The sequence below is a fragment of the Diorhabda sublineata genome, chromosome 6 (genome assembly GCF_026230105.1).
Source record: "Diorhabda sublineata isolate icDioSubl1.1 chromosome 6, icDioSubl1.1, whole genome shotgun sequence".
Classification (NCBI taxonomy): Eukaryota; Metazoa; Arthropoda; class Insecta; order Coleoptera; family Chrysomelidae; genus Diorhabda; species Diorhabda sublineata.
Genome location: NC_079479.1, coordinates 35,377,670 through 35,389,979, shown reverse-complemented (window position 1 = coordinate 35,389,979; position 12,310 = coordinate 35,377,670). Strand labels below are relative to the sequence as shown.

The 12,310-nt window shown below is 30.1% G+C and overlaps 1 protein-coding gene across 2 annotated transcripts; it reads right to left on the bottom strand.

The window, feature by feature from the left end:
• Nucleotides 1-2,412: 2,412 nt before the first annotated feature.
• LOC130445763 (spondin-1-like) lies at nt 2,413-11,514 on the bottom strand. 2 transcript variants are annotated; one of them, XM_056781613.1, is made up of 11 exons: nt 11,325-11,514; nt 10,431-10,612; nt 10,085-10,299; nt 9,788-9,979; nt 9,451-9,657; nt 5,514-5,768; nt 5,110-5,449; nt 3,722-4,371; nt 3,491-3,662; nt 2,919-3,070; nt 2,413-2,801 (listed from the first exon to the last, which is right to left on the bottom strand). In XM_056781613.1, the coding sequence occupies exons 2-11, from the start codon at nt 10,606-10,608 to the stop codon at nt 2,478-2,480; spliced, it is 2,685 nt and encodes an 894-aa protein (XP_056637591.1). In that variant the 5' UTR covers nt 10,609-10,612; nt 11,325-11,514; the 3' UTR covers nt 2,413-2,477. The 2 variants fall into 2 exon arrangements, with proteins under 2 accessions (XP_056637591.1, XP_056637592.1); XM_056781614.1 differs by having other exon boundaries at nt 10,431-10,608; nt 11,325-11,481.
• Between the last annotated feature and the right edge of the window lie 796 nt (nt 11,515-12,310).

Below are 12,310 nucleotides of genomic sequence, written 5' to 3'. Positions count from 1 at the left end.
ATTTTGACTAATCATTTACATTAAAACAACTTCGATCTCTCAATTACATTTTTTACATCAAATCGATTATTTTTAATCGATTTATTACCCTCAATAACATTTTGATAGATTATAACATAAAATCGATTATTTTATAATCGATTTCTAGCTTCCAATAATACTTTTGATTTTTTATTCACATCAAATCAATTTCAATATCAAATCGATTATTTTTAATCGATTACTAATCGCCAATATCATTTTCTTAGATTGTTTACAGCAAATCGATCATTTTCTAATCGATATATACTCTCAATAACATTTTTGACAGATCATTCACGTCAAATTGATTATTTTTAATCGATTTATTACCCTCAATAACATTGTTATAGATTATAACATAAAATCGATTATTTTATAATCGATTTCTAGCTCCCAATAATACTTTTGATTCTTTATTCACATTAAATCAATTTCAATATCAAATCGATTATTTTTAATCGATTTCTAATCGCCAATATCATTTTTTCAGATGGTTTACAGCAAATCGATCATTTTCTAATCGATATCTACTCTCAATAACATTTTTGACAGATCATTCACGTCAAATTGATTATTTTTAATCGATTTATTACCCTCAATAACATTGTGATAGATTATAACATAAAATCGATTATTTTATAATCGATTTCTCTAGCTCTCAATAATACTTCTGATTCTTTATTCACATTAAATCAATTTCAATATCAAATCGATCATTTTCTAATCGATATCTACTTCCAATAATATTTTTGATTCATCATTCACGTCAAATCGATTATTTTTAATCGATTTATCACCCTCAATTACATTTTGATAGATTATAACATAAAATCTATTATTTTATAATCGATTTCTAGCTCCCAATAATACTTTTGATTTTTTATTCACATCAAATCAATTTCAATATCAAATCGATTATTTTTAATCGATTACTAATCGCCAATATCATTTTTTTAGATTGTTTACAGCAAATCGACCATTTTCTAATCGATATCTACTCCCAATAATATTTTTGATTCATCATTCACGTCAAATCGATAATTTTTAATCGATTTCTAATCGCCAATATCATTTTTTCAGATGGTTTACAGCAAATCGATCATTTTTTAATCGATATCTATTCCCAATAATGTTTTTGATTCATCATTCACAATAAATTAATTTCTAACTCTCAATAACATTTTTGACAGATCATTCAAGTCAAATGGATAATTTTTAATCGATTTATAGCTCAGAATAACATTTTTGATAAATTATTTGTATCGAATCTTAATATCAATTTGATTCATTATTTACATAAAATCGATTCTTATCCAATCGATTTCCAACTCTCAATACATCTGAATAATAAGTATTTTATAAACCATCCTGTATTTACAAGTTCAATTTTATGGTATTGTTTAGAATGCTATTTTTATCAGTGTATATTTTAAACGGTAATATTCTAAATGTCATCAGCGATCTTTAATTCCCCCGTTCCTAATAATTCCATTTTTAGCATAATTTCGTTATCGTTAATAAAAACACAGAGTAGACCCTTTCCCTATACTAGATCAATGACCTACATTTCGGTTTTGGAAAAATAGACGAATTCACATCACTTAATCTCAGCGTTACTTTAAAATAAGGAATAAATATTTTTATTACAAATCTTTTCCTATTTTCATTCGTTAATATTAAGTTATTTAATATAACCGTGATTCCTTTACTTTAAACGTCAAATTTTTCTTCTTCTTTTTTTGTGGTTTACTAAATACAAACATCTCTAATTTGTCAATCTATTCATAACTCTGAAAAGGTTAAAATTTCAACTACTGGTCGCTACTTCCGACTTTTTAAGCTCATTTTTTGAATTGAAAATTACTTTTATTTGGTTTTAACAACATATCTTTGTATATTTTTCTGTTATTCCATTTCTATAAAGATTTTCACTACTTCGACTCGTCCTCTAATTTCAAGATGGCGCCACAAAACAATAGTAACCTTGATATAAAATTATGTTATTAAAATTCTAATTATCTCGCAAATAATCCTCCTGTATAACGAAAAAAGTCTGCTTTTTTGTTATATTCATTAATTTTCAAATGATATCTTGCACGCGATCTTATAACCCACCAAATTTCAACATACAAACAATGACAGTAAAAGGACGTGTCTACTCGAACAATCTTAAGGTCGTTTACCCAAATTTAGAATTTATAGAGGTTAATTTTTTGAATATTTAAAAATGAAAGAAGAGTTGCTTCAGTTATAGATATTTGAGAAAATTTTTCCACTTTTTTTTATTTTGATTTTTCTATTTATACGAGGAAAGTGTATTTAAAATAACCAAAAAATAGTTTTCAAAAATAGAAAACACGATTTATCAGCAAAAAAATAAAATCATAATCATTTTGAGAAATAATACATTTATTTGACTCTATTATGTACAATTATATATAATGAAATAGTAAATATCATCGAAATATAGGCCGTCCGTCGTTGGCACAAGCTAAAGGTAAATTACAAGGTTTATAGATAACTCTCGGAGGACATACAGCCCCCGGTGGTTTATATAATATCTTCCTAGTTTTCAATTGCATAGATTTTGATCCGCATATCGAACTGCACGGAGTGAACGCCGTCCAGTCGGACATTATACACTCCGGCTTTTTCTCCTCTTCCTCCGTCGGTAGCGCTCGTTCGTTTTCGGTAGCTGTCGACGAAACGCAAGGAATGACGCAGCGTTTCGATTGAATTAGTTTCCTAGGACATGCTCTACCGCCATTTTCCGCGTGACGCTACAATTATTATTAAATAAAAAATATTAACTGAGATAATACAATGAATAATTGATACGTAAAAGTCGAAATTTAGTAAGTTGTTAAATATATTTGGTGGGGGAATAACGAACGTACCATTATTTGTCGATATCTCTTTTTAGTTCCACTTCCACAAGTGGCTCCGCGTATTTGACATTTACCCCAAATGGACCAATCGGTTGTTCTACAATCAGTCACGCGACCGTCCGGTTTCTGTTCGATTACCAAACTTTCACCAATTCTCGATTCTGAATAAAATCAAATGTTTGACTATATTTGTCATTAAAGTCAAAATTAATTTTTTGTTTTTCAATTTTTTAAAGAAATGTATAAAATAATTAACAAATTTGATAATTTACAAGTAATTCGGTGATTCGAGCTAACAATAAACGTGAATTTTAACCACACTTATGTCAGCCATATTGGTTGTAGTAGAAAGTTAGTTTACAGATTGACAATTGTGTATAGAGGGTGATTCATCGAGACAAAACTGATTCTCTGCTATTAAAATGAGAAAAAAACGTTTTTTTTTCATTTTTCATCGTGATTAAAATAAAAATGATCCAATTAAATATAATTTCGATAATACAGGGTGATTCTTCGAAAGTTCCGACTCGGGACAGCTGAAAATATTCAAGAAAATTTTAATCAAAAATGAAACAACTTACTGTCGTTGCACGGAATGTGACATTTGACAATTTCCGAATTCGAACAATCGGATTCGTCGCTTTCGTCGTCACTTCCGGGCGGTAACCTCAATCTTCTTTTGATTCCGGTACCGCAAGTGACGCTGCAACTAGACCAAAGACCCCAGTTGTTATTCTTACAATTCGAATCACCCTGTACGAGAAAAAAAAATATCATGATTACAAAAATAAACGATTTATTGATATACTTACGTCGCCGTTACTACAACCTCTCTTCCCACCTCTACACCGCTTATTTTCCTGCAGTTCTACGTCGCATTTATCTTCGTTTCTCTCATCCAATAATTTTCTGTCTCTTGTTTTCGTACCGTAACCGCACGTGGCACTACAACTCGACCATTCCGACCATTCCCCAACTCTACATTCGGTTTCTTCATCATCACCTTCATCGGTTTTTTTTTCCTCGTTAGAATCTCCATCTTTTTTTGTTTCGTTTTCGTCCGTATTGTCGGAATTATTTTTTTCATTGGAATCCTCTTCCTTCTCTCCCCCTTCACTTTCCCCGCCTTCACCTTCCTCACCTCCTTTGTCCTCCCCACTCTCCTCGCTGCCCTCTCCTACTTCCGCTTTCTCCCCGCTCTCCCCTACTTCCCCCACTTCAGAATCACTTTTGTTCACAGTCTCGTTGTCTTCTTGAGAATTCGTCGCTTCTGTGACGTCATTTCCTTTTTCTTGTTCCTCAGAATTTTCGCTCGATTCTTTATCTATTTCCGCCGAAGATTTTTCGTTGGAATTTTTTTTTTCTTCCGTATCGTTTTCTTGTTCTTCTCTATTGTTTTCTTCCGTACTACTTTGTTTGGTTGAATAATAACGGTTATGGGGTTTTTTACATCTTGAAGTATCTGAAATTAATTAAAATTATTGATTTTCACATTAAAATTAATTAAAAATTGTGTAACTTATCTTTTTCGCCATCTATGTTTCACTTGACGAACTTTGCGAAGGAATATTCACTGAATAGTGTGACTATCCACCAATAGATGGCGTAAACAATTTCATTGAAAATCTCGGTAAAAAATAATGTTAACAGGAAATAATTGACGTTTCGAATAATTTTTCCCGTTATAAAAATTTTTATCTAAAATGAACACGATTTATTCAAAACGTTTTGATGAGACACGTTCAACGCCATCTCTTAGTAGGTAGTCACAGTATTTAGTACATTCGCTGTAATCCCGTTGAATAATTTAAGAATGAGATCATAGATAAATTATACAATTCCTGAATTAATTTATTTAATTAATAAGTAAATGTTATAATAATTCAAATTTCTCTAATATTATACTAAATAAAACATTTAAACGGTTCGATAATGTCTAGTGGGTAACTACAGAGAACTTCAATAATTTGTTTCATAGAAATCTTTTTTATCATATATACAATTCGATCATAAATCGAAATTTAAGCTCATCGAATTCGATATTCATCTAGTTCGATGGATAGGCTATATCTATCTCTTTTTATTGTTTTTCGCTTTAGAGGGAGTGAAGAGTGAAGTTGAAGCAGGGCCGTCTCAAGGATTGGATATAGGATTATATATAAATATGAATAAAGAATTATTGATAATAAATAATTTTTACCTAAACATTGTCGTTCTTGTACTAAATCCAAGGAGCAATCACTAGAAGCCAATTTATCTACGTACGTTCTGATTCTAGTTTGTTTTCCGAGACCGCATTGCGCAGTACAAGGCGTCCAATCGGTCCAATCGTTAGTTCGACAATCGTTTTCCTCCTCCATATTTCCATCTTCGTCCGTTTCGCACGATTTCTCGTAGAGTCTTTGTCTGGTGAAGTGGATCTTGGCGATCGGGTTCATCGGGCTACCGTCTTCGCTGAAAAACGGCGATCTCGGATCGTTCGGGTGATTGGGGGTGATCGGCATGATCGGTTTTTGATTATAAAGTAACGGTCGAGACGACTGAAATAATTTATAATTATTATAAAACGAAAAAAAAAAAAAAAATAATTTCATATTATATCACCATATAACCGATTCCGTCATCGATACCCGCGTCCATCGGGTACAAATTCAAAGTGTACGACTCGATCCACGTACAATCACTTTGACATAATTCGAAGTTCGATACTCCCACGAACCAATCGGGGGACGGTATTATCTTGGTTGCTATGGAAACTTGATGATTCTTACTGTCGACTCGGAATACCGCGTATGAGGATTCGGTTATGTTCGGATGTTGCAGACCTCTCGCTTTTATTATAGTTCGGATATTCGTTCCCTGGAATTCGTAACTTATTATTTTACAGTAAACTGTACATAAAACATTGTATTGTTAACCGCGCCATCTATAATTTCAACCGCAACCTAAAGAATATTTCCAGTATACGTATATCGGTTATGGCGGGAATCTGTTATTTATTAGAAGTATAGAGATGGGAATTCATAGCACTAAAAATTTATTTCGGTTATTTATTCCGATTACTATCTACTTAATTTAAAATTTCTAATAAGAAAGTTGGTATTGGTTACATAATACACCCTGTATAATTTTTTTTTGAAAAAATTGCGTATTTGAAAGAACAAATCGACTATTTCAAGGAATTTATTCCGATTGGCTGTATATCCGTTATGGCGGGAATCTGTTATTTATTAAAAGTATAGAGATGGGAATTCATGGCAAAAAAAATTTATTTCGGTTATTTATTCCGATTACTATCTACTTAATTTAAAATTTCTAATAAGAAAGTTGGTATTGGTTACATAATACACCCTGTATAATTTTTTTTTTTTGAAAAAATTGCGTATTTCAAAGAACAAATCGACGTTTTCAAGGAATTTATTCCGATTGGTTGTATATCCGTTATGGCGGGAATCTGTTATTTATTAAAAGTATAGAGATGGGAATTTATAGTAAAAAAATTTATTTCGGTTATTTATTTCGTTTACTTTCTACTTAATTTAAAATTTCTAATAAGAAAGTTGGTATTGGTTACGTAATACACCCTGTATAATTTTTTTTTTTTGAAAAAATTGCGTATTTCAAAGAACAAATCGACGTTTTCAAGGAATTTATTCCGATTGGTTGTATATCCGTTATGGCGGGAATCTGTTATTTATTAAAAGTATAGAGATGGGAATTTATAGTAAAAAAATTTATTTCGGTTATTTATTCCGATTACTATCTACTTAATTTAAAATTTCTAATAAGAAAGTTGGTATTGGTTACATAATACACCCTGTATAATTTTTTTTTGAAAAAATTGCGTATTTCAAAGAACAAATCGACGTTTTCAAGGAATTTATTCCGATTGGTTGTATATCCGTTATGGCGGGAATCTGTTATTTATTAAAAGTATAGAGATGGGAATTTATAGTAAAAAAATTTATTTCGGTTATTTATTCCGATTACTATCTACTTAATTTAAAATTTCTAATAAGAAAGTTGGTATTGGTTACATAATACACCCTGTATAATTTTTTTTTGAAAAAATTGCGTATTTCAAAGAACAAATCGACGTTTTCAAGGAATTTATTCCGATTGGTTGTATATCCGTTATGGCGGGAATCTGTTATTTATTAAAAGTATAGAGATGGGAATTTATAGTAAAAAAATTTAGTTCGGTTATTTATTCCGATTACTATCTACTTAATTTAAAATTTCTAATAAGAAAGTTGGTATTGGTTACATAATACACCCTGTATAATTTTTTTTTGAAAAAATTGCGTATTTCAAAGAACAAATCGACGTTTTCAAGGAATTTATTCCGATTGGTTGTATATCCGTTATGGCGGGAATCTGTTATTTATTAAAAGTATAGAGATGGGAATTTATAGTAAAAAAATTTATTTCGGTTATTTATTTCGATTACTTTCTACTTAATTTAAAATTTGAAATAAGAAAGTTGGTATTGGTTACGTAATACACCCTGTATAATTTTTTTTTGAAAAAATTGCGTATTTGAAAGAACAAATCGACGTTTTCAAGGAATTTATTCCGATTGGCTGTATATCCGTTATGGCGGGAATCTGTTATTTATTAAAAGTATAGAGATGGGAATTTATAGTAAAAAAATTTATTTCGGTTATTTATTTCGTTTACTTTCTACTTAATTTAAAATTTCTAATAAGAAAGTTGGTATTGGTTACGTAATACACCCTGTATAATTTTTTTTTTTTGAAAAAATTGCGTATTTCAAAGAACAAATCGACGTTTTCAAGGAATTTATTCCGATTGGCTGTATATCCGTTATGGCGGGAATCTGTTATTTATTAAAAGTATAGAGATGGGAATTTATAGTAAAAAAATTTATTTCGGTTATTTATTTCGTTTACTTTCTACTTAATTTAAAATTTCTAATAAGAAAGTTGGTATTGGTTACGTAATACACCCTGTATAATTTTTTTTTTTTGAAAAAATTGCGTATTTCAAAGAACAAATCGACGTTTTCAAGGAATTTATTCCGATTGGCTGTATATCCGTTATGACGGGAATCTGTTATTTATTAAAAGTATAGAGATGGGAATTTATAGTAAAAAAATTTATTTCGGTTATTTATTTTGATTACTTTCTACTTAATTTAAAATTTCTAATAAGAAAGTTGGTATTGGTTACGTAATACACCCTGTATAATTTTTTTTTTTTGAAAAAATTGCGTATTTCAAAGAACAAATCGACGTTTTCAAGGAATTTATTCCGATTGGTTGTATATCCGTTATGGCGGGAATCTGTTATTTATTAAAAGTATAGAGATGGGAATTTATAGTAAAAAAATTTATTTCGGTTATTTATTTCGATTACTTTCTACTTAATTTAAAATTTGAAATAAGAAAGTTGGTATTGGTTACGTAATACACCCTGTATAATTTTTTTTTGAAAAAATTGCGTATTTGAAAGAACAAATCGACGTTTTCAAGGAATTTATTCCGATTGGCTGTATATCCGTTATGGCGGGAATCTGTTATTTATTAAAAGTATAGAGATGGGAATTTATAGTAAAAAAATTTATTTCGGTTATTTATTTTGATTACTTTCTACTTAATTTAAAATTTCTAATAAGAAAGTTGGTATTGGTTACGTAATACACCCTGTACAATTTTTTTTTTATGAAAAAATTGCGTATTTGAAAGAACAAATCGACGTTTTCAAAGAATTTATTCCGATTGGTTGTATATCCGTTATGGCGGGAATCTGTTATTTATTAAAAGTGTAGAGATGGGAATTTATAGTAAAAAAATTTATTTCGGTTATTTATTTTGATTACTTTCTACTTAATTTAAAATTTCTAATAAGAAAGTTGGTATTGGTTACGTAATACACCCTGTACAATTTTTTTTTTATGAAAAAATTGCGTATTTGAAAGAACAAATCGACGTTTTCAAAGAATTTATTCCGATTGGTTGTATATCCGTTATGGCGGGAATCTGTTATTTATTAAAAGTATAGAGATGGGAATTTATAGTAAAAAAATTTATTTCGGTTATTTATTTTGATTACTTTCTACTTAATTTAAAATTTCTAATAAGAAAGTTGGTATTGGTTACGTAATACACCCTGTACAATTTTTTTTTTATGAAAAAATTGCGTATTTGAAAGAACAAATCGACGTTTTCAAAGAATTTATTCCGATTGGCTGTATATCCGTTATGGCGGGAATCTGTTATTTATTAAAAGTATAGAGATGGGAATTTATAGTAAAAAAATTTATTTCGGTTATTTATTTTGATTACTTTCTACTTAATTTAAAATTTCTAATAAGAAAGTTGGTATTGGTTACGTAATACACCCTGTACAATTTTTTTTTTATGAAAAAATTGCGTATTTGAAAGAACAAATCGACGTTTTCAAAGAATTTATTCCGATTGGTTGTATATCCGTTATGGCGGGAATCTGTTATTTATTAAAAGTGTAGAGATGGGAATTTATAGTAAAAAAATTTATTTCGGTTATTTATTTCGATTACCTTTTTTTTAATTTCCGATTCCACTGTATACGTACTTCCGGTTTCTGCTAGTTCTTTCAATCCTTCGCTAGCTAATTGTTGTTCGTTCCAGAAGGAGTGAGATTTTCTATGGGACGCCCCGATTATATCGCTAAATTTCGTACTCCATACATCCGAAGGAAAATTCCTGGGATGAGTATTTCTCGTCCAACGACCTTCAAAAGCTATCTAAATAAAAAAAATAACCAGAATTCGAATTAAATATGGCACGTATTTCCTGTTAATAACGACACCATCTCTACCTTTTCGTTATATGTAACGAAACTTGGGCGGTTCTTGTCAGAACTTTGTTACATACCTCGTATTTAGCCTCCGAGCATGCGCAACACCTGTCGACGGAAGGAGGTTTAACGTTTTCGTCTATTTCGGTGTCTTCGCACAAAATTTTAGTCAACTGCCCGTCCTCGCTGAACCAATTCTCTCTCGATTCGACTACTGTCGCTTTTATGGCGATACAACCGCTGTTTTCGGGAGGAGCTATCCAATTAACCTTCCGATCAAATTTTCAAAATGAATTGTATAATAAAATTCTAATTTCACCTCGAAAATACGAGAATCAATTTTCGTATCACCCTGTATGTATATTGATAATTACCTGGATTTCCCTTTTGGGTATTTTACTATTTTCTACCACGGTATTTGGGCATTTATCGCTGAATTGCGTCAGCATTTGAAGACCCGTTTCGAATTCAAACTGACCAGTAGGTCGATACGATTGGGTAGTAGAAGTACCTTCTATCGATTCTAGTGATAAAACGAATTGTCTGAACGACTTTTGTGGACGTTTATCAGGATTCACCATTAAAGAAACTAAAAGTTATAAAAAATAGTTATTTTCCAAAGTTCCCATCTCTAACATTTCAACATTACGATCAATTTCATTTAGCTTTACAGTTTAACTTGTAGATGGCGTAATGAACCTTTTATTCTAACAATCTCACCGTTGTATTTTTGATTCGGAGTATACGATTTTGGATTGCCTTGTATAGAAAGTATATAACGATCTATATCATTTCTATTTTTCGGTCCCTTTATATTGTCTGGTATTAAATCACAGTCTAAGCTACAACTTAGCGAAATCAGGAATAAAGTTCCGATAAATATCGTTTTGAAATACATCTTCCTAGAAAAATGAAAAATAACCAAAACTATTGTTCCAAGTTATGATAAATCAAAGCTGTGCCTGGTTGAAATCGAGAATAATCGATTTGTAATTCGAATGAATATATACGTCAAATTGTTTGTTTATATTTATTTATAATATTATATAAATACGTGATGGAGATACTATTTAATTAACATCAACATCATCTTCCTAATTATTTTTTAAAAATAGTCGAATTTGACATTGACTGTTTATCAATTTTGACCTTGCACTAATTAAGTCAAGTTTATAAGATCCTAATTAACTATATAAATTTACAAGACGTATAAAAACAAATTGCAAATGTATTTACGTATAATTTTAATTAAAACTTATTTAATAAATGTTAAATTCGAAATATTTTCTTACATAATACGCGAAATAAAACCCAAATCAGATTATTTGACAGAACGATCGGTGATCTATCCTTTCTACTTTATCTATGGTTATAGAAACGATGTATAGAGATGGACTTGGCACATATTTCACGTATAGTACTAAATTTGAGAAATAAATTAAATAATGATGGTTTTTATTTATGAGGTTGTGATTTAATGATATATTTCAATAAATCATCCCCCGATAACTTTTAATAAACCGAAAGATTTATTTATATATACTCGTGTATAATAAATTCGTAATTCTAAACGAGAAAGTATTAATAAAATTAATGTTTTCAGATTTGACTCACCTTTCAGTGAAAATTTTTTCGAAATAATCTCAGCACATCACACATATATCAGTTTTATTTTATTCGAACGCGAACTGTTTCGAGGAAACGTGCGGACGCTGCCAGATGTTATTTTGTAACATTTTATGCGCATACCCGAACAGTTATCTGTCTACAGAAATATCTTCACAACAAGTAACTTTTTATAATTAATTCCCCGGTGTCAAAAGTCAAAAGATATCGCCGATTTTATGCGAAAATTTCGAAAAAATAATACGGAGTATGTAGAATTTGTTGTTTTTCAAATTAATCACGATATAACAATCGTGCCATATGTACAGTAGTGATCAAAAATTAAAATACAATTTTTTTCTCTCTTAAATCCACTTTTCCTACTTGATAATCATTTTTGTTCTCTGTCTCGTTGTGTGACGTCATTTCCTTTTTTACGTTCCTCAAAATAATCGCTCATTTCCCTATTTAAGCCGCTAAACATTTTTCACGTTCTTATGAATCGTTTTATTTCGTACAATATGAACAGTTTGGCAACGTTGTTGCGTTTAATCCCCGCTTGAATCGTGTTGCAAATAACGATTATTTGGCGGGAACTATATGCGCATGCCCCCTTTTTGTTAAATGCAATTTCTCAATTTCGAAATACTTATTTTTAAATATAACGGTATGTTTTATATATATTTGGGTATAAATCTATTTGAATATTCAATAATAATATCGAATGTCATAAAAATAAAATATATTAACTATACTGTTGTTTAGAATTATTCCTTAGCCCGGACCTGAACTATCACATGGAATGGCGCGTAAGCTGAGAGTTGAAATTTTCCGCGCCGTTCCGTTATAGTAGAGATGGGACTACTCATTGTTGTTTCCGTTATAGTTATAATTTAAGAAATGGAAAAAAATGTTTGTATAAAAAAATTTATCGATATAATTCTTGAATTTATTTGATAGGCAATAATTTTTTCTGCTTCTTTTTCATTTGATCA